Source organism: Neovison vison, chromosome 5 (assembly GCF_020171115.1).
Source record: "Neovison vison isolate M4711 chromosome 5, ASM_NN_V1, whole genome shotgun sequence".
NCBI lineage: Eukaryota > Metazoa > Chordata > Mammalia > Carnivora > Mustelidae > Neogale > Neogale vison.
The window spans coordinates 11,750,651-11,773,118 of NC_058095.1; the positions used below are offsets into that span (position 1 = coordinate 11,750,651).

The 22,468-nt window shown below is 49.6% G+C and overlaps 1 protein-coding gene across 1 annotated transcript in view; it reads left to right on the top strand.

The window, feature by feature from the left end:
* Positions 1-22,468, top strand: part of RGS9 (regulator of G protein signaling 9) — a 69,239-nt gene that overhangs the window by 15,936 nt on the left and 30,835 nt on the right. Inside the window, exons 5-11 of the mRNA XM_044247579.1 lie at positions 6-57; positions 319-377; positions 1,720-1,796; positions 6,103-6,184; positions 12,978-13,040; positions 20,535-20,564; positions 21,292-21,353. Of these exons, the coding sequence (XP_044103514.1) occupies positions 6-57; positions 319-377; positions 1,720-1,796; positions 6,103-6,184; positions 12,978-13,040; positions 20,535-20,564; positions 21,292-21,353 (425 nt within the window). The remainder of the gene's footprint in view (positions 1-5; positions 58-318; positions 378-1,719; positions 1,797-6,102; positions 6,185-12,977; positions 13,041-20,534; positions 20,565-21,291; positions 21,354-22,468) is intronic.

A 22,468-nucleotide genomic window follows, 5' to 3' on the forward strand; every position in this document is an offset into this window, starting at 1 on the left:
TGTAGACGCCGTATTTCTGGCCCACCCAGCAGTGGCCGGCTGAAGATACAGACTATGGTAATTACCCCCACCTTGCTTTTGGTAGTGCTTAACACGCTGCTTATTTGCTTGCCACATTTTGGTGACATTTGTCTTGCTGTCGTCACGAACTTTATGGCAGTTCACATCTGTTTTGGGAGTGTTCCCAGAGAAGGGAGCAGGGGTCTGCTGAGACCTCCTCCCACCAAGCCAAACACAGCAGGCTCACGCATGGAAAGGCTGCAGAGGCAGTTTTAAAATATGATGATGATGGAAAATATCTTTGCTTTTTTTCCCCAGCCATCTATCTAGCCAAGCGAAATATAAAGAAGAAAGGGATTTTAGAAGAATATGAAAAGGTACAGAGACGCTTTCAAGTACAAGTTATTATAATTGGAATAAAGTCTTGAGCTCTTTTATTTCTGCTTCTCCCTTTGCTACATCATATGTACCTCATCATCCATCCCTCCATCCATTATCTAGCCATCTGTCCATCCATCCACCATCCATCCTTTATCCATCATCCGTCCATCCATCCATCCATCCATCCATGCATCCACAATCTACCCAACCATCCATCCACCACCCATCTACCCTTCATCCATCATCTGTCCATCCATCCACTATCTGTCTATCCACCATCCATCCATCCACTTTTTACCCAACCATCATCCACCATCCATCCATCCACCCAATCCACTCTTCATCCATCATCCACCCATCTATCCACTATCTATCCAACTGTCCATCTACCGTGCTCGCTTCGGCAGCACATATACAACTGTCCATCTACCACCCATCCATCCACCCTTCATCCATCATCCATCCATCCCCCACTGTCTATCCATCCATCCATCCATCTACCATCCTTCCACCTACCCACCATCTATCCACCCATGCACCATTCATCCATCCAGCCTCATCCGTCTCCATCCATCCATCCACCAACCATCCTTCCATCCATCATCCATCCACCATCCATCCATCCATCATCCATCCACCATTCATCCATCCATCTGTTTAGAAGTAAATTCCTCCCCCTGTCAAACTTCAGTTTCTCCTGCTGGGATTTAAACTCTTGCCTCAGTGGCTACTGGACACACAATAGCTATTATCTTCCTTTTGCTGTTCTAAAACAATGAGACAATTAATATGCCCGATAATGGATATTATGTGATGAACAGATTTGAACTAGAGTTTGTGATGGGAAAACAATACTGTAATTTTGTATGAGGCCAGATGAGTCAGATTTCTCAAAGAACACACCCTCACCCTCAAAAGGCTAGACTTCCAGGCAGACAGCAATAATCTTGCTGTGTTTTTATTCTTTACAAACATATTTTTGGAAAAGCCAGCATCAAGCCAATGTTAGGACTTGTCTTTGTGCATCTTTGTGATGCTCTGTCATTGAATATGGAGTTTCTGCATTTTCTCCCACTCTCTCCTCCTCTTCCTAATCATATTTGGGATATAGTTATTTAAAAAAAAATCAAAGTCAGGTTGTGGCTTTTGTTGTAAAGGTTTTGAGAAATTGGTGCTACCCTTTGAATGAATGTCTTTACAAAGCTGGGATGGGAGATCATTTGGTTGAGGCTAGGTAGCTACAGGGCCAGAGGCATGCCCTCATTGACTTAGAGCTTTCTGCCTTCTGCACACCAGTATGTCACGGGGCTTAGTGTTCTTTTTGTTTTCCATTTCTAGGAAAATTACAATTTCTTGAACAAAAAAATTAACTACAAATGGGACTTTGTCATTATGCAGGCCAAAGAGCAGTACAGGTAAGTGGAAGAAAATGTTTGTCCACTGGCTGTCCTTCCTTCCTCCCTTCTTTCTTTGTTTCTTTTTATTAAAACAAACCTTTCTTGGGCACTTATGTGTCCAACAGTGGGCTGGGCCTGGGGAATAGAAAGGCACAGTCTGGGGTCAGGTGGATGGGCAAACAGGCTGTGATGCTACACGGAGGTGAGGGCCTCGCACAGAAGTTTCTAGAAGGAGCTGGAGGAACAGCATTGGACCTGGAAGCTGCGTAGACGTTTTCCAGGTGGTGGATGGTGTGGTGGATGGAGAGGAAGGGCGAGGTGTGAGGAGGATCTTCTAAGCAGACAGAACCAGAGTCTGGAGTCAGAAGATCACCTGCTTGATGCAGTTGAACAGTGTAGCTGAAGCAGAGAGCAGGGAGCCTGGGACTGAAGGAGTGAGACCCGAGATGTCAAGCGGAGCAGGTTGTTAGCAGGTTGTTAGCAGGTTGTTAGCTTAAGTGGGTTCGTGTGGTAGAACCACCCACTGCTGCTCTTGTTTGCCTGCAGTCCACTTCAGAACTAGAGCCGGAAGTCCCTGGAAGGCCCTGCCTTGTCTCTGAGAGCCACGTGTACATGTTGGAGAGAATGAATCAGTCAGAACGAGGTCAGGCTGTTGTAACAAACAGCCCCGAGGTCCCGAGAGCATGAAACCACGGGTTCATTTCTTGCTTGCGTTACGGTTAGCGGGGGTCCCGACGTGCCTTGTGCCCACTCCAGAAGCCATGCTGAAGGAACAGCACCATCCAGGCTTTGCCTGTTGCTGGAGCAGAGGGAGACAAAGCCTGTGTGGGTCACAAGTGATGCATGTCTCTTCTCTTCATAATTCATTAGCCAGAGCAGCTCCTCATACGGTTGTGCCCAACTTCAAAGGTATTTGGGTAGGGATGTACGATCCTACTGTGTGCCTGTGACATAGGGGAGTCAGAATACCTGGAGACCGATACCGGAAAGTACCCAAATGGGTAAGTCTGGAGGGCCCAGCCACTCACTCTGGCAGGTCCAGTTTCTGGAGGGTCTGCCTTTGCTGGTGCATAGTTGGGCTGGACAGCAGGCTCTCAACAAGTGGCCTTAGGATTGGAGTATTAGGGATTGTGAGGGCTCTCTAGAGAATAGGATATATATGTATGTATGTATATCGAGAGATTTATGATAAGGCATTGGCTCACACAATTTCAGAGGCTGAGAAGTCACAGGACTGCATTTGGCAGGCTGGGGACCCAGGAGTCAATGTTTTAGTTGAGTCCGAAGGCAGGAAGACTGATGTCCCAGCTCAAGGCCATCAGGCAGGAGGAGTTCCTTGTCATTTAGGGAAGCATCATCCCTTTTGTTCCACTCAGGCCTTCAACTTAAAATACTTTTGTCTGAAAACACCCGCAGGGATACACCCAGAATAATATTTGGCCAAATATCTAGGCGTCCCATGATGCAATTAAGTTGACCAATAAAATTAGCCATCACAAGAGGTGAGCACTGTTATGCAGGAGAGCCAGTTTGGGAAACACAAAATTTCTAATTGCAGATGGTTTTGTTGCCTCCAAGGGGAAACATCTGCTCTGAGGCTTGAGATTCAGGTAGAGGAGCATTACTCAGAGATCTGGCATGGGCCTTTCACCATTGACATGTTTCTGCCGGGCTATGTCAGAGAAAGAGCAGCTGCGGGGAATGCTCTAACTTCCCATCACTTGTATTTGTTCATAAGGCTTCAATTGGTGAGCTCTGCTTATGGTCTCCAGTTTTGAGTTTCTATTGCATTCCACACTGAAATGGAACCCCCTCCTCTCCTTCAGCTCTCTGCTCTTAGCAGGAAGGATAACCCAGTGATCCCCAGGACCGCAGTTCCTGACCTAGACTTTTCAGGACACGCTAACTACCTGTGCAATTCAGGGCTATTTTCAGTGGCTTTCACATGCCCCACCACTTGGGCCTTGGCCTTAGCCTAGATAAAGCTCCATGCTGCCCATGTATTAGGACATCCTCCCCTCCATCCCTTCCAGATACCTTGGGATGAGAAATTTATAAAAGGTTCTCACCTTCTGAGATACTGGCTTTTCCCCACTGATTCCATTGCTTGACTCAAAGGCTGCCTCTGATTTCAGATTTTGTGTCTGCAGTGGTTAATTTTGTGTGTCAACTTGTCTAGGCCACAGTGCCTAGATAAGTGGCCCACTACCAGTCCAAGATGACATTGTAAAGTTATTTTTTTTTTAATTTTTGATTTTTAAGGAATCTCTATGCCCAATGTGGGGCTCAAACTCACAACCCCGAGATCAAGTCTCATGCCCCACAGACTGATCTAGCCAGGTGCCCTGGAAAGGTATTTTTTAGATGAGATTAACATTTAAGTCAGTAGTCTTTGAGTAAAGTAGATTACTTCCATTGTGTGGGTGGGCCTTATCTAATCAGTTGAAGGCCTTAAGGATAAAGACAAGGTTTTTTGAGGCAGGAATTCTGCTTCTAGGTTGCCTTTGGACTCAGATTGCAACATCAGCCCTTCCCTGGGTCTCCCTGGCATCTCCTGAAGAATTTGGACTTGCCAGCCACCTCAATTGTGTGTTATTCCTTAAAATAAATAAATTGTGTCTCTGTCTATCTATCTAATCTCCTACTGTTTCTGTTTCTCTGCAGAGCCCTGATTAATACAAACAGAGGGTCTTAGCACAAAACTGGGTTGGCTCATGAGGCAGCCGTTTTGTCATTCTAAGCCTCTCCACACACACCTCTTTTCTGAACCCTAGACTCCATATCTAGCTACTTAACAATGCATGTTGATGTCACATCTCCAACTCACTTGTTCGTATTTGAATGTTTCTCTCCCCCATACCCCAAACCTCTACCTCTAGTGTTACCCACACCCGTGCAAGGGACCCCATTTTCCTCCCACCCCCAAACCCCCATGCCCAGTATCTAGTCATCCAGTTCTGTGGTCCACCCCTGGCAAAACTCCTTCCACCCTACCTGTCCTCTTCCATCAGCCCCCACCTCCCTGCCCCGGGACACCACACACCGAGTGCCGTAAACAACAGACATTTATTTTCTCATGGTTTGGGAGGTTGCGAAGTCCCAGCTCAAGGTTATGGCAGGGCTTAGTTTCTGGTGAGGACTCTTTCTGGCTTTCAGATGGCCGCCTTCTTGTGTCCTCACAGCAGGACAGGGAGAGAGAGGGAGTGTCTCCTGTTATACCCATCACAGAAACAATGCCAGGAGGGACCATTGTTGTCAGTTAGTCACTTGCTCTATGTACAAGTCCCTCTGCCATGGTAGAGACTGCACGGTGCCTCAGGCCATCTGTGTCCCACCCTCCTGAGGCTGCAGGGTCATTAACCTGGTGGAAAATGCAGTTAGGCTGGCAAAGAGAAGGGGAAATGACAGTGTTCATATTTAATTTCCAGAGGAGGTTGGCACAACAGCCCGCCCGAATGGCACTCTCCTTCCATCTGGCTCTCTAGATACGATGATGTCATTCACCGTCCGTGAGCGGGCACATAAATCTGCCGTCCCTGTCTCGGGGAGGGCACATGCGTCATCCCACGTTCCCCGGGCAAACAAGCATCCGCGTGTGAGTGCAGGTCGCCGTGGAAATGGTGCTGAATGAGACCCACGGCGTGATTGTTCATGTGGCCTGGCTTCCGTGGGAGGGAAGCGCGGCATTGTTTCCTCTCCCTCGTGGGGAAAGGGGGAGACAGAGATAAGCGGAAAAATAAATAGCCTTTTATGATCAGTGAGGTCTGGAAAAACCCTGAGACGGAGCGGAAGGGACAGGCAGGGAGGCACACGGACCCCTCCGCCCTCCTCCCCCAGGCCCAGAATTTTCCCTGGCACGGAGCGCAGGCATGGCCAGATGTTGATGATGCTGTTTATCACCACAGGGAAACGTGAAGCCAGGGGCGTCAGATGTCAGCCCAGAATGTCACCCACACCCGCGGTAGGGGTGCAGGTGGTGGCGGTCCGACGCTGGGGCCAGTCACGCTGGGGTGGCCACACGGCGGAGGCTGCAGGCGGGTTCGAGTCCCACTCTGCTCCTTGCTGACAGTGTCACCCTCCGCGGGGTACATTCAGGCTGTCTCTGCTTCCGGCCTTGGGGTCTCTAAGTCTGGGGGACGAGGTCCCAGGGGGGATTAAGTGAGTTAGTGCCCGTGTGACACTTGCATGTGCCGTGGTTATGATTCTGGCAAACACAGATTACTTGGACAGGCGGGGAGAGTGGTCTGGGGCATCAGGAATGGGGTACATCACTGAGCAAAAACACAAAGTCTGACTGGCCTTTACATGGCTTTTGGCTTTTCAGGACCGGGAAGGAAAGGACTAAGGCAGACAGGTATGCGTTGGATTGCCAGGAGAAGGCGTATTGGCTGGTCCACCGATGCCCCGTGAGTATCGGCCTTCCTGGCTCAGCGGCCTCCCCCAGCTCACGCCTCCCCCACCCCCACCCTGTACTCATCACCCCTTTGGCCGGTCCATTTCCCGCTGGGGCTGTAACGGAATCAGCACAAGTGCGCCTCTTGGTGTTGGGTCAGCATCCGAGCACCCCTTGGTGGAAGAGGACAGAGACTGCCTGCGTGGAGTGAACTCATGGTTCCTCGGGTGGTGTTGGGTCTAAGCAAAGTGACCTCTGGGAGGAAGCCAAATGAGCTTGTCCTTTAGGAGGGCTAGATTTTTTTTTTTTTTTTTTGGCCGTGACACCTTGGAAAAAGAATACAAGAAGAAAAAACTAGAACCCAGGCTCCCCTTAAAATGTGGTAGAGAACTGGAAGTCTGCACAGCCCAAGCCAGGCCTTGTGTCTCTTGCTTCCTCTCCTTTTCCTTTTCCAGCTCGGTCCCCAGCAGCTGCGGTGGGAGGAGGCGAGAAGGAGCGAGTGTGTGCAGAGCCTCATGCCTTAGAGCACATTGCGTGTCTGGCTCAGGGACTTTAGGGGCCCAGAGACACAGGCTGGGCATAAGTAATGTGGCTCATTATGGCTCCTTACTGGGAATGGTCACCCACTGGGGTTAACCCTGCTGCCTCAGTTTCCACCTGGGGCAGACCTGGGTACTGCCGATGGGTCACTAGAGGTGGGAGATGTCAGAGGAATTCTGGAACATGGAGAGGTCAAAGCGAATGTTCTTCCTCTTCGTCCTTTAGTTTCCCTGCTTCTCAGCTGACCACATTCTCAGGACCAGAAAGTGACCTGGGCTGGTCACTGTGCCAAAGCTTTTGGATCTTGGACCTTAGAACTCATCAGATTTTGGCCATTTTGCTTCTTTTCTTTCTAAACTTAAAGCAGATAACATGTACGGTGTTCCATCTGTGGGGGTGTTGGTTTCCATGCCTCACTGCTGAGATGAAGGTCCTGGGGTTGATCCCCAAGAAGCTCGTTTGGTTTTGCTTTGTTACAGGATTCCTCCTCTAGACAAATCAGTTAGCTGATGCCTGACATGGGTCCCTGGAGCTGGGTGAAGGAGTACACAGCTAGAATGAGAGGTTTCTAGAGAAACAGCCAAGCACACGTTCCCCTGCTCTCCCCACCGCCTCATTGTAGCTCAGGAGTGAGATCTTTGTAGGACAAGGACACTGGCATTGTTCAGCCTGCCTTCTGTCATCTGTTTCTGAAGGGGGAGCCTGGGCGGGGATAAGGGCACAATGAGTGGGGAAGCCACTCATTGGGCAAGACACCCTGGTGCCGTGGCACTCATGATGGGGAGGGGACCCTGCTCCTTGCAGGGTGGAGAATAGCTTCACGTTACTTGCAGAGACCTCATGGTGGGGAAATGCCGATGTGACTGCGTCCCTGGCAAAGTGGCATAGACTGGTGGTGCCCAGACCTGCCCTGGGGTCTCTCTCCTCCCCTCTGTCCCTGAAACCAGGAGACCCATAGGGGACGAAGTGCAAAACAGATGATCTGAGTTTCCCCCACTTCTCCGGGGACAAGCTCTCGGTCTCTGTACCAGGCAGATGGCTGAGAGGTTCTTCACAGTACGATGCTGAACTCCCTAAAATTTGACCATGTGACTCTCTGATTACTGCTTCCGCCATCACCTGCCCCGCCTCCACTCCCCACTCTCCCCCACTGCTGCCGCTTCCTCTGCCTCCATCATCATCATCACCACCATCACGGCAGACCTGAACTGCACACATCACTGTGTGCTGGGCACTGTGCTGGGCTTCACTCCGCGTCTGTTCTCTCATTTCATCTTCACAGCCCCGGGTAGAAGGTGCTTCTATTCATCCCATTCTGCAGATGGGAAAGCTGAGGCTCAGGGATGTTGCTATAGCTGCACAGCTAGCAAGGGCCAGACTGCAGAGCACTCTCTCCTGGCCCCTGTGCTCTTCTGCCTTCCCCAACAATGACATGGGATGTCTTAGGGCATCAAAGTCCTTTCTGTCACCTCCTTGGTCTTTAGACCATCGCATGAGTCCCTGCTGCCTTAACAAGACACCGGGGTTCAAAGGTAGCCAGTTCCTCTTTGAGAGCGCCAGGGAGCCGAGTTCTCAATGAGGTTCTGATGTCCCTGGAACCGTCGTAAAACCCCACGGACACAAAACTGTTTTTCACGTCCCGTCTCTGGAAGTGCTGTTTCCTGGGTCCAGACTGCATGGACGGTCCAAGATGGGGCTGGGCTGCCTGTGGGTCCTGCTCTCTCCGACTTCCCTCAATCACCGGCAGCCTCTGGGCGGGGTGCTCTGTTTGAAGGGCATCCTGCTGGAAGTCTGTCTCAGCCTAAAAACTGAGCAGTCTTCCTGACAAACCTGCAAAGCCCGGGAGCTTAGGGGCTGTCAGACCGTCTCCAGGAGACCCAAACAGACTGTCAGTTTGGTGGGAAGAGAGCCAGCCAGGCAGACTAACTTTTGGCTCCATGAAGCGTGCAGCAGCCGGTCTGTGGACCGTCTGTAACCGACTGTCGTAGCGCAGGACGCGGCTTGCCATCCCGCAGCGGTTCCCCCGTTCCCTTGTCTGTTCCTTGATCTGTGAAACCTTCATGGGCTCTGACTCTATGCCGGCCGAGTTTGGTGCTGAGCATAAAATAACCCCTAAAAATCATCGAGCCCCGCTGTGTGCCCATGGTAAGCTCTCGTTGTGGACAATCCTGTTCACCTGATGGTGATGCTGGTGAGTCGGAAGTCTCGCCACCCCCAGGATTCAGATGGGGCGACCAAGGCTCAGAGAAGGCCAGGAGGTTGCACAGCCCTGGGGTGTGAATCTACTTCTGTCTGATGGGCTGCTGCTCTAGGAGGGGACGCCCACGTGAGTGTGGTGTCAGATGCTGTATCAGGACATGATCGTGGGCAGAGGCCAGGCCCAGATGTGGGTAGTGGTGGCTGAGGGATGTGACCCAACCCCCATTCTGAGCCCAGATGCTGCCTGGGACTCAGCATCCGGGCACTGAGGACAGGGTCTAGAAAGGGAGAATAGCGAAGGAAAACGATGTTCCTCTCTCGTTTTTTACCCAAGTGAAACAGAGTGCAGATCTGGACGGGAGGCAGACAGTTAATTGTGTAAATCAACAGAGAGAGAAGGGTTCCCTTAGAGAAGTCATCTAGGGGCCTTTGGTGCATCTTTGCGGCACTGTTGGTGACTTCTGAGTCTCAGAAGTGAAGTGGACCCGAAGTCACAGAAGTCACAGTGGACCCGAGGATACAGTCTACTGACACAGGGACTGTGGATATATGGAGACCGTGGTCCAGGGACAGTGGCGCTGTGTGCTCTAAACCACAGGGTCTCTTGTCTGAATATCATCTAAGTGGCCTTCCTGTCCACCACCAACACCGACACTCACCAGAGAAGGTTCTGCCTTCTGTTTCTGGTTGAGGTCGGGCTAAATGTCCAACAACAGAGAAACAGCAAAAGAGATTTAAATAAATAAATAGATACATTTAAATCTTTAAACATGAGATGATATCCATATGAGGGAGCATTAGGAAGCTATTAAAAATTTGTATTTTCCAAGGCCATTCATTGACCTAGAAAAATGGTCCGACCTATAACGTGATGTCATACAAACAGGTGGAAAACCCACATATTCTGTCTGGTTCAAAGGAAGAAAGAAGTCGACGTCTAGTTTGTGGGTGTCCACCCTGTACCAGGTGGGGGTATTTGAAGGATGAGCCTGGACAGACGGCGGCCTGCACCCTCGAGGAGCTGACAGCCTGGTGGAGAGACAGAGACAGACGCGAGTGCGCAGGCAAATCGTGTATGGAAAGACAGGACAGCTGGAAAGAGGCAGGGGTCCTGCATCAACTCAGGGTCTGGGCACAGCTCCCCAGGGAAGGGCTGTTCCAGCCAAAACCCATCTCCCCACCGCTGCCCCAGCTCTGCCTCTTTCCCCTGCTTTGTTTTGTTGATACAGCTATTTGGTCTTTTATTTTTTGTGTTCTGTCCCATGCACCAGAATCGTCTGAGCTGATACCTTAGGGAGAAGAGTGATGATGAAGGAGAACAGAGCAGGAGAAGGGGCAGGAGGGATAGGGAGGAGTTTCACCAACAGTGTCCTTCAGCTCCCGGCGGGTGCTGCTCTGGAATGCTGATTCTGGGGATGTCGCCTCCTCAGGGAGCAGTCGTGGGGGCGGTACAGAGGTTCTTTCCTAACCTAAATTATGGTGCATTTAGCAAATTGCCTCTTCGGCTTATGCCCGGGGGTGTTCCCGGGGCGTTCCACCCTGGCACTCACTGAGGGAGGGTTGGCTGTCTGTGGGCTGTCTGCCTGTGGCACAGGGGCTGGATGGGTCTGTGTGTCTCCTTATCCGCCAGCAGCCCACCGCAGGGATTGCCCTGGTTTCCTGTGCACTGGCAGGCAGCTCTGGGTCACCTGAGTGTCGATCACCCTCACCAGGCAGAAACTACATCAGCAGTGGTCGTGGGGAGCAAAGACTTGATGCTACCTCATGAATGGATGGATGGATGGAGGGGCGGGGGGGAGGGAGGGAGGTAGCCAGCCTGGGAGTCTTCCAAACCAGGGAGGTACAAAGGCAGCTGCCTGGGCAGTTCTGAAGTCAGGGCACTGGGAGGGGTCCATGGCTCTGGGGAGCGACTGACACCTCGGAGATGCACAAGGGCGGGGGCGGATGCAGGAGACAGGGCAGTGGGTGCACCTGTGAGTGCGGGGGTAGCCAGAGTGATAGCAGAACGTGGGTCAAGTTCAAAGGAAAGATCTGGAGAATTAACTCAAGACTTGGGCAGACAACTGCTCTGAAGCTGCTGAGGTTGTGAGGGCCAGGAGTGCGGGCTCTGTGAGTGTGTGTGTGTGTGTGTGTGTGTGTGTGTCTTCAGTTATCCCAGGGGGATTTCTTTGTACCAGATGGAAAGGACAGTTCCTAGAACTCACTTTAGGGAAAGGCACAGATTCGGATGACCATCCTCCCATCCCGTCCCCCAACCCCCGCCCCCTTTGCTAGGTTCCATCTGTGGAAGACTGGCTTGGACTACGGTATTGTCCCTTGTAGCACTTGCCACAACTGTGATTTATCATTTGTGTGATGAATTGCCAAGTGCAATTGCCCACGAGACAAGAAGTGCCTTGAGATGCCAGCTGGAAATGTCGGGAAGTGTCCCATTCCCCACAGGCTCCCAGGCTGAGCACCATGTCAGCTACGGGAAGTGCCCGATAACTATTTGTTGATGGAGGTCCACCTCTGGGACAGCGGGAGTGGTGAGGACAGCCACTCCCTTAACCCTGTCTTTCTCCCCACCGATTTTCCACTCCGTTCTTTCTTCTCTTCCTTGCCTCTGCTCTGTGCCCAATATGTGCCCCCCATGGTAGCCTGCTGAGCTGAGTTGGCCAATTTAGCAAGTAAAAGAGAGGACGCCCAGCTAAGTTTGAATTTCGGATAAACGGCAAATGATTCATGTCACGTTATTTTGATGGTTATGGTTTGTTTATATCAAAAGCATATGGAATATATTTTTATGTAAATCATGTATCAAAATTATCTGTCATTTGTCTGAACATCCAGCCTAACTGGGCATCCTGTAGTTCCCTCGGCAACCATCCCTCTGGACCGAACATGTGGGTGAGCTTGAATCTGATGGGGGGAAAGCTCAGCGGCCTTCTGCCTCAGTATAGTGGGCCTGGTTGGTCTCATGTGCTGGGAACTTGATGGTGGCCTGCAAAAAAACTAACAGAAAGTCACATAGAAGACCCAACTTTCTGGCCAAGGAATTGGGAGAAGCCAAGCAAGACTGGCTGCAGATTTGGTTTCCTGATGGAGGAGGGGACAGGTAATGACCGAGGGCCCCCCTCTGTGGGCCAGGCCTTTACAAACACCACCTTAAAATGAATACAAGCCCTTGCTCAGTAATTGCTACCCTCTGCTGAGAGCTTTGCACATCATCTTGTTAAATCCTAGGCAAGAACTTGACGGGTAGGAGGGATCATCCCCATTTCTCAGGAGAGGTAGTAAGTGTAGAGAGAAGTAGTTTCCAAAGTCTTCCTCACCGCTAGGAAGTGGCAGATTGAGGGCTGAAACCCAAAGGTGCTGACTGAAGCCCAGATTCTCCAAAGCACTGCCTTCTAAGTTGGGGGGTGGGGAAGGAGCACTGCTAGAGGAGTCACAGTCCCATGTACTAAATTTCAGTGAACTTTTGAGTTTAAGATTTATGCATTCTTCTTTCCTTCCTTCCTTCTATTCATCCATCCATCTACCCATCCACCCACTCATCCATTTCATTCATCCATCCTTCTATCCTTCCTTCTAACCACCAGTCTGTCCATCCTTTCCTTCCATTCAGCCATCCATCCATCCATCCATCCATCCATCCATCCATCTATCCATCCATCTATCCATCCGTTCTCCCAGCACCCTACACACTTACCCACCCACACATTCATCCTCCTGTGTTGGGTTCTGGGGATGCCGTGGTGGTGGACCAGCCCCATGAAGCTTCCCAGCTCACCCAGAGGGTCTTACAACAGCTGTGGTTCCCCATGGGCTAAGCCACAAGCCCTTCTCATCTCAGTCTTGTTATTGGCAGTTTGACCAAGACCCAAAGTTAATCAAAAACTGGAGATTCCATAGTCTCTCATGGTGGGTATTATAGAGGGTACGGCTTGCATGGAGCACTGGGTGTGGTGAAAAAATAATGAATACTGCTTTTCTGAAAATAAATAAATTGGAAAACAAAAACAAAAACAAAAAAACCCTGGAGATTCCTCCAGTGGTGGTTCTTACACTCTTTTTATTCCATTCAGCCGGGAATGAACAACGTGCTGGACTATGGCCTGGACCGAGTGACCAATCCGAATGAGGTTCAGGTAAACCAGGTAGGTCTCGGCTGCATACTTTGGGTAGGGCCTGGGTCAAGTTCTTAGGCTGGGAAGGTGTCCGCACGACTATTGTCTATTTGTCTCTGTTGGGGCAATGATGTAGCCCTTTTGGGACTGCCAGAAAGATATCTTGTGGTGCCCGTGCCAGGGAGGGGGCAGGCTGTGACCAGGGTCTTGTGTGATGAGAGACGAGAGAATGTGGAGTACAGGTCAGAGCAAATGGGATGTAGGTGGTTGGGTTTCAGATTTCTTCTGAGGCAGATCTCCCTTAGAAAACTTGATGAAAATTATGTACCCATTTCCTCCAAAGATGCCCAGACAGATGTTTTGCCCACAATTTCAGCCAGTTTCCCTGACCTCCTAGAGACTGTAGGTCCCAGGCTCAAAACCCTTGAATCAACTTTGGGTTTAAACTTTAATCCACATGACCCAGAATGTCACACTTTTCTTTTGCATCTCAGTAGGGCAAGACCTTTGCAAAGATTCTCTTATGCTTTTAGTTTTAGAGGGACCCTTTTCCCAAATGGGCCACCACTTATGATGGGTGGCCATATTCCCCAAGACAGTGTTTTATTTAAAGAAATGCAGTGCATGAGCTATGGAAACGGGGGGCATTGAGGGTAAAGCTTCTCAACCATGGCACTGTTATTTGGGGCCAGATAATTCCTCGGGGGGATTTCCTGCATGTCCTACAGGATGTTTGGCAGCACCTCTGGACTCTGCCCACTGGACACCAGTAACTCCATGCCTTTCCCTGCCAGTCTCCCAGTCCTGACAATCACAGATGTCCCAGACGTGGTCCAGTGTGCCTGGGGAATACGAGGGCCCCGAATGAGAACCGTGGAGCCTAAAACCCACTTGAACTAGTCTTACATGGTTCTATGGCTTTCTGTCTAATGTTGTCCAGGGGCAGCAAGAGGTCAGGGACATTTCAGCCTCGTGTGTCACCTCTAAGCCTTGGCAGTGCCTAACAGCTTGAGTGGAATACGGTAGGAATATGCCAGAAAGGAGGAAGAAGGCAGTCTGCTGGGACCTGGAACTCAAGGGTCCAGTGCATGAGACAGAGGCGTGGGTTTAGGGATGGAGTTCATGTGGCGAGGGGACATCGAGTCCCAGGAGAATGTCCCTTGCCCACAACTCAGAGTGACCCTGCCTTTAATACATGTATGGGGCTGTCAGCCTTCATCGCCTTTTCCACATTTACCTCATCAGATGAAGGATAATTGCTGAGGCTTGTAGGCTTGGTTGCTATGGAAACAAAAGCATCAAGGAAAATACTGAACCAGGGATGAAGATCTGCTTTTTTTTTTTTTTTTTTTTTAAGTGGATAACTGGCAGTTCTGGAAACCTCTGTGGTGTGGAGGAGGGGAGGGTACAGGTAGAAAGCACATCACTCTACTCTGACCCCAGCCCACCGGGATTTGGCTTACTGTGTGTGTGTGTGTGTGTGTGTGTGTGTGTACGTACACGTGTGTCTGTGGTGCAGGGGGCCTTACCCTCCAGCTCTGGCAGGACAGCCAAGGAGCTGAGGTGCTCTCTCCTCCATGCTATTTGGGGAGTAGCTCCCAAGAAGCCTGGCCAGATTCCTTTTCACTGGAAGCATCTTTAGGCTCACGGGCAGTCAGGCTGGGAGAAGAGTTTACCTTCTGGCACTTTCTACCCACTCCTTGCCAGATGCCGGCGATACTGTCACCCCGAGTCAGAGCACCAGACAGTGTGTGAGGCTGGGGGCTGTCCCTCCCGCAGCCATGTTTGGCCCGGGGGAGCGTACCCTTTATTTACCCTTCCTTTCTCTATCTCTCTCCAGCTCTCTTTCTCCTGTCTGCACTCAGGCTGCTCTGGAATATTCCGAAGAATAAAGCACCTTGATTCTCATGCAAGCGGGGCCTGTGCTGCCCCACCAACCCCAGTGTGTGTCAGGCCCAGCCACTGGAGGGACGGAGGCTGGTGCCATGTTTGATGTGTTGGCAGCGTCCCCACCGACTGATTAAGTGTCCTCTGTTCTCCCCGGTTTGTCTGCTCTGAGGGGGAGAGGGTTGAGAGAACGTGAGGTGTCTCCGTGAGGCCTTGGGCATGCAGAGGTTCCGGATTTTTGTCTCATTCCAGAGAAGGGCTCTCATTCCTGGTTTGAAGAGAGGCCATTTCTGAGAATTAGTAAATTCTTGAAAAGCTGCCTGTTTTCCTTAAATGGAGGCAAATAACCCAAAAGAAGTGAACACCAGCAAGCGTAAGAATGAGGCTGTTCGGTCGGTGGTGTCTAGGGCTCTCGGTGACCCATCTCTGCAGGCTGGTGGCTCCTGGTTTGGTGTGGCCGCTGAGCCCTGGGAGGAGCTGCCTGTGGTCCCAGGGCCACACCCAGAGAGCGTGTCCTCTCTCAGTTCCCAAGACTTGGGGCACACACAGCCCCATAGCCCCATCTTCCATCTTCCTTTTTCTTCACTGAGGAGACAAAATGGCGGCCGGACACTAGCCTGGCCATGGGTGGTGGTATGCCCGGGGCTGGCCCTTCCTCTCTTGACCCAGATAGGGTGACTGTAGTCATTTTGTGATGAGGCCCAGTGTGGTGTGCTGAGGAAAGCTTTGACCTCACTGTGAGTCCCAGCTTAGCCACTCCCTGGACGTGTGATCTTGGACAAGCTCTTGAGTTATTCAAAGCCTTAAGTTTCCTTATCCACAAAATGGGAATAACAGTAGCTCCTTCGTCAGAGGATTAAAAGAGATCATTTATGCAAAGTGTCTGCAATGGTGTCCAACATGTGGAGGCACTCCATGGACAGTAGCTGTCATTATCCCAACAGTCGCCATGCTGTGAGGTCATTTCTGGGATGGTGCAGGAGAGGGTCCTGGACTTTTCTAAAGGACAGAGAGGGAATGGGATTGGGGAGGGGAGGGATGGCTTAGGAAAGAGAACGGACTTCCATATTGGGTCCAGGTCAAATTCCTGGTTCTGTCACTTATTGGCTCCATGACTTCCCAGGCCTGTGGCTTTTGCTCTTTTCTGATCCCACGATCCCTCCCCACCCTCTTGACCCCCCCAACCACACCTTTCCAGTGTGCCCCCAGGGTCATTATCATGGGGGGATGACCTGGGCACTGGGCCCCAGTTCCATACTCAGTAGGGCTCTGCGCTTGGGTTCATTTCGTCTGGCACCACCTTAAAATTCTTACTGCTTTCTTTGGACGAGGGGGTCCTGCAGGTGCGTTTTGCACCAGGCCCTGCAAATTACAGTCTGTCCTGCCTCCACCCGGATCAGGAAGCTCACGGCAGGACAGACAACCTCAGGTGATCACAACCTCAAATTCTTGAGTCTGTGGGCAGGGAGATGCCTCCCATCTCTTGTCTGCTTTTCATTAACCCCATCAGTCCCCAGACCTCCTGGTTTCTGACTTTTGACCCCCTCTCTGCTCTCAATGCCTACATTCCCCCATTCCTTATGGTTGTTTCTATCTCGCTTCTCACTCTGTGACTAGCCCAACGCCTTGCCTCTGTTTCCCCGTATATTCCTGCCTGGCTGCCTGGTCGCAGGGTCCTCGCTTGTCCCTCCTCCTCGCTTCCACATCCCTGTCTGTGGTGACCCCAGGGTCTCCCAGGGCATGGCCCCACTGACCCCTCCCACGTGTCATGGTTGTCTGCAGCCCGCCCCCCGGGGTTGGGAGGCCAACAAGCCCCCCACACAGCTGTGTAAACAGGCTCTAGAGGCATCCCTATTTGGGTAACTGCACAAGGGGAAAAGAATAAGTTAGAATTCCAGGAATGCGTAGAATTTGACGATTCCTTAGGCAGAGTATCTTACCGTAGCAAAGTGTGTCCCTTGGATGAGGAATAAAGCCGTGACTTCCCTCCAGGAGGGCCACCTGTCAAGAAGGCAGAGAGCCTGTGCATGAATTACAGGGAGGAAAAAGATGTTCATTTCTTACATTGTCACGAAGTGGTTGTCTTTGAATTGCTTAGAAATCGGCGCACATGTGCGTGTGTGTGTGCATTTTTAAATAACTCTACTTTATGTCTTTTTTATGGCCTTTGATTAAGTAATAATAATGTGGGCAGGTTTATGAGATTTAACAAATAAAAATACTGGATTCTCAGTTGAATTTGATTATCAGATAAAGACGAATAACTTCTTTAGAGTACGTATGTCCCCAAAATTGCAGGGGCGTCCTGGGTTTTGTCTTGGAGTTGGGGGTCTACACTGCGCTGTGCCTACTCTTGGCAGCAGTGAATGAACCTTACTCCATGGCTGCTGTCTGTTGAGCCTCTGCTCTGTGCCCGTCCCCTCTGTGTATTATCTCATTTAAAGCCTTCCCCCTTTTCTGATCCCCTTTTACAAATGAGGAAAGAGGCTTTGGCAGCTAAATAACTCATCCAAAGTTGTGGAGCCAATAAGTGACAGAACCAGGAATTTGACCTGGGCCCCATCTGGGAGTCTGTTCTCTTTCCTAAGCCGTCCCCTCCCCAATCCCATTCCTTCTCTGTCTTTTAGCAAAGTCTGGGACCTTCTCCTGTACCATCCCTATGTCCACATACCCCTAACAGGACAGAGATGCCCTGTATGTCTGTCTAGAGGAAGCTGATCCCAAGGAAAGCTATTTTTACAGCTAGAAAGCAGTAAAATCATGTGGGAAATCCGAAGTAGAGGTAGGGAAGCCTTGGATTCCATGGAAGCCACTGCAATCCGGCTCCTAGAGAGTAGCTGGTAATCTTAGGAACCCGAAAACAGTCAGCAAACCACATCACCAGAGCAGAAGCCCTTGTGGGGTAATACAATCAAATAAAGTGAATGAAAATATTCAACATTTTAACACACCAAAGACTGAGATCATGGTCCCAGACACATATTAGGCTGAAAGCCAGGCCAGGCCAGGTAAAGGAGGGGATGACAGAGTGCATGTGATTGTGGTTTACTTGCAGGGACAGCTTGCCTCGGGGCCCAGAGAAGGTCAGGCGGACTGAGAATCTGGCTCATTTTGTCTCTGTTGGTTCACTCAGGAGCCCCGAACCTGTAGGAGGTTTGATCTGGGCTCCTGGGCACTTGGCAGGAGGGTGTTTGTGCCTTCTGGCTGCTGAACCCAGGTCTAGTATGATTGTGATCATCACCATTGTTAGTGTTTTCTCTTCCTTAGCCTTATTGAGAGGTCAACATATAATGTGTATAAATTTAAGGTGCACAGGATCACGAGAGCTATGCGCATATTGTAAAATGATTACCACAATAAGGTTAATCCACGCCTCCACGCCTTTGCAGAAATAAGATTTGTGTGTATGTGCTGATGACATTTAAGATCTACTCTCTTTAACAACTTCCAAGTACATCAACAGTGTTGTTCATTAAAGTCACCGTGCTGTGTGTCCGACCCCCAGATCTCATTTCTCTTATAGCTGGGAGTTTGTTTTTCTGTCATTAGTGTTGACTAAGGAGTGTTTCCTGTCTTTCTGCCGCATCCTGTGATTCAGGCTTTGGCTCTCTTTTTGCTTTAATTTTAAACAGCATGGCTGGACTGAGTCTGTCCTCAGTACAGCACCTGTGACTTTAAGGCAAAGCTCTGTTCTGAGGCTTGTGGGTCACTCCTCAGCTTTGCAAACAGAAAATCTAGGTTTGAATCCTGGCTCAACCAGTTACTGACAAGGAGGTGGGGAGAAAGTTGCCTGTAGCATTTCAGGGGCTCGGTATCCCCAGCTGGAAATCAGAATAAGAAAACGGCCCTCCCCTAAACTTTGTAAAGGGTCAGAGAGATGTACATTGCTTTGCACTCCTTGCTAAGTGGTTACTATTTTAGGCATAGGTCCAGCATCCGCTTTGAACAGAAGGTGTAGACCAGTAGGTAGGTTTCTTAATCCACTTGAGCACACTCTAACAAGAGAGCCTGATTGCTTTAGATTTGAATGCAAATCACTCTGGTCCCAGGGTCCTTTTCTTCCTGGAATATGAGTCTTCTCAAATAGTGCCTTATGTTAAGAGACAATAGAGACAGAAAATTAGTGTCATTGCCAAAATACGGACCATCTGGGGAATGTCTTCAACTGTTGAGATGGAAAAGTATTCTGTTATTAGACTACCTTTCCATTTTTCTAGGCTTCCAAGCATATGGCAGTCATCATTTATCTGAGGTTTTTTGAGCGTCTACTGGGCATCCGAAATTATGCTAGGGGCAGGCATGGTCACCCTGCTCTTAATGGAGCCCGGTGGGTGATACATGTATGAAATAGAATGACACAGACAAATATTTAATTACAGTTGTGGGTAAGTGTTATGAAGGAAGAAGTCAGGGTGTGTATGAGCCCAAGACAGGGAGACCTACCATTAATTTTCTGAGATAATTCTCCCTACTCCCCCCACCCAGGAAAAAGGATTTCCTATGAAAAGCAATTACATAAAAGCAATCCAGTGAAGCAAAGTGAACCCCCACATGAGTTAGAAAAGAGAGATATGTATGGAAAGGAGAGATCAAACTCTCCTCCACTCCCTGTAATGGGCTGATGGGCCAGTACTTATTTTGCGAACAGGCTAAGGGAAACAGTGTCCTCCTTGAGCTCCTGATTCCCTTCCCAGTGGAGATCTGGTTGTATTATTAAGCTGCTTGGAGGCTGATGGCCAGATTTAAAGTATGAGAGTCAGCACCAAGCAGCCAAACCTAGAAAAACCGAGACTGGAATTACCAACTGTGCCCAAATTCTGGGAGCTACACGGAGCGGAAAAGTGATGCTAAGGAAGCATGTCAGGTTATAGGGAATTTTAGTAGGAGACAGGTATGGATGGTTTCTAGGAACTTCTAAGAACCTATTCGTGGAGTCTCCCTTGAGAGCCAGCTTTTCTCTGCTATATTGCAGAAAATCCAGAGAGAAGGTGCCCTGCCACTCCCCCCAGGCATGAACCTGCTTTGGCTGCTTTAACACGAGGATAGGACCCACCTGATATGTGGATATCACATGGATTTACGTGGATACAGCTCTCCTCTGGGACTTAGCTTTTGGTGGATGCGGGTCTCAGTTTTTTAAATAGCGTGCTTTATGCTTGGCAATGTGGCTTTTTCTACCCCCACCCCAATTTGCCTTGGTCAAATAGTTATGAATACCCAAGGAATGGATCTCACCACTCATTCAGAGCTCTCTCCTGGGAGGAGAGAAACACACATTCTAGCTGCCTACTTGTCTCCCCATCTGTGTGTCTCATTCCATTCAGGATGGTGCTGTAGGCACTCTTGTAGATCAGGATCAATCCAAGACACAGTCTTGAATTCATCTTGGCTTTTGGGGGAACAATGTACAGTTATAGTAGTAAATCACATGCCTCCCCTCATCCGAGCCATAGTGAATTAATGCTCCAGTGGTGAGGGTCATGGGGAAATCTTGTCTTTTAATTAAGAAAAAGTGAAAAACTGTTTTTTTTTTTTCATGGGCAAAGATTTTCATTTCTCAAATGGGTATTTGAACTGCAATGACTTAATGGCATCTGTTTAATGGTTTTTGCTTCTTTGTTTTTACAGAAACAAACAATCACTGCTGTCAGGAAAGAGGTAATTAGTTTCTTGGTCCCAGGGAAGTTTGATTTTTCAGTCCTCCAACAAATTACATGTATTTTGGCTTTGCGCTCTGCCCTCAGTAATGAAATGAAAAGCCATGTGTCATGTTCAATTATTTCTAAATTAATGGACCACACAGAATGACAAAGCATCTTTTGTAAGATCTAAATGGATCAATGCTGAGGCTCAGGATATGAAACACCATCAGAAGGCCCAGATCTGAGGGACGTGGGCTGGCTGTCACCGCGGCTGTGTCCCCACCCCGGCCCCAGCTCCTACAATGACAGGGCCATTCAGAATCTCTCTGAATAGGCACACTACCTATTGTGGCAGATCTCGTGTCCAGGGCCCCTTCCAGGCAGAGCCCTGGAAGGCACTGGCTCTTGAGGTTAGCTCTGCTTTGTGAACCAGAGGCCCCTGAGGGAAAAGCCAAGCATCCGTCCCCCCCATCTCGGTGGAATGCTCCTTATGACCTTTCGTATTTCCGGTTGATGCCTTTTCCTGGACTGACACATGATGGGCTATGGAGGCCCCTCATTTGGAGTTTGGGGTCCCCTGTCTCCTGGGGACCTATGCTCAGTTCGTACCGTGGTGGGTGGCTTGAGGGGATGGGATGGCAGGGAGGTGGCTTCCGGTTCTGGAGGCCACGTGCAAGGGCCAGTGTTGGCGACACTCAAGGGCGGGGAAGTTGGACCCCCTCTAACCACTCCATCTCTTCCAGATCATGTATTACCAACAGGCCTTAATGAGGTCCACCGTGAAGTCTTCAGTGTCCCTTGGAGGGTATGTCCCTAATTTGTTGGTCTTGCTGAGGTTGGAACAGGAGGTAGACAAGAGGAGAACTTTCTGTTTTCAGACAAACTTGAGCAGTCATGGGTTGGCACAAGCTCCTCAGGAACTCTGAGGGACGAAACCAGTCTTTCAAGGGTTCAATTCCTTGCTCCTCAGTCGGCATGTGTCCAGGTGTCATCTTGGGTTGGGAAAATCAGGGATGGGTGAGGTTTTATATAAGCCTCGTTTCTCTTGGAAACCACTGCTGTGTGGATGGAGATGGTGGGAAGAATTGGAAGTTCATAGACCGGGCCTTGTGGGGGATCCACACCTGCCTGTGTTCCTATCAGTACCCACTCAAATTTATTAGAGATCTGTAGGCTACGTTTACTGGTTCAGTGTACTATTGAATGCTCAATGTTAATCTTTGATTTAAAATCCAGTTACAATAAATTGGAAATTCACGTTTGACTTCTTGAACATTGAGGCTACCTCAAGCTAGTCCCCCATAATGACATTACTGGGGAGACACAAAAGGATTTAATGTAAGCAGTTATTTTTTTAAAGTGTGGAATTCATTTTAGGACCACCTTGTTAGCTCTAAGCTTTTCCTGCACACACGAAAATGAGCTTGGCTTGTTTCTGGAGGGTCACAGCCTGACTGATCATTTATTGTGACTGAGACTTGAGTCCTGGTGCCGATCAAGATGGAAGATGTTGTATTTTGCCCAGTGCCTTTCTTCTGGTAGGGCTAAGGGTTAGGCTCCTATAAAAATCTTCAGATACCTTTTTTACATCTTTCCAAATCCCTCATTTGCAAACATACCACCCAACTGAGAAAATGTGCTCTGACCTCCCCCACATTTTTCAACCACTTCTGTCTGCACCTGCTGAGCTCTGTTGGTCGTAGAGGAGAGTGTGACCGTATACTCAGTGGACACTCAGCTTTAGGTTATAATGATAGACATTGCTGAATGATAAAGTAGAAACCATCGACCGTGATGTTCCAGAAACCCAATTTAATGAAACCAACCAGAAAGCTTATTGAAGGAGACTCAAAGGCTATCGCATACTCCTTACACCCGCGTTCCAATTTTTTATCTGTTTTAGTACTTCATTACCAGAAT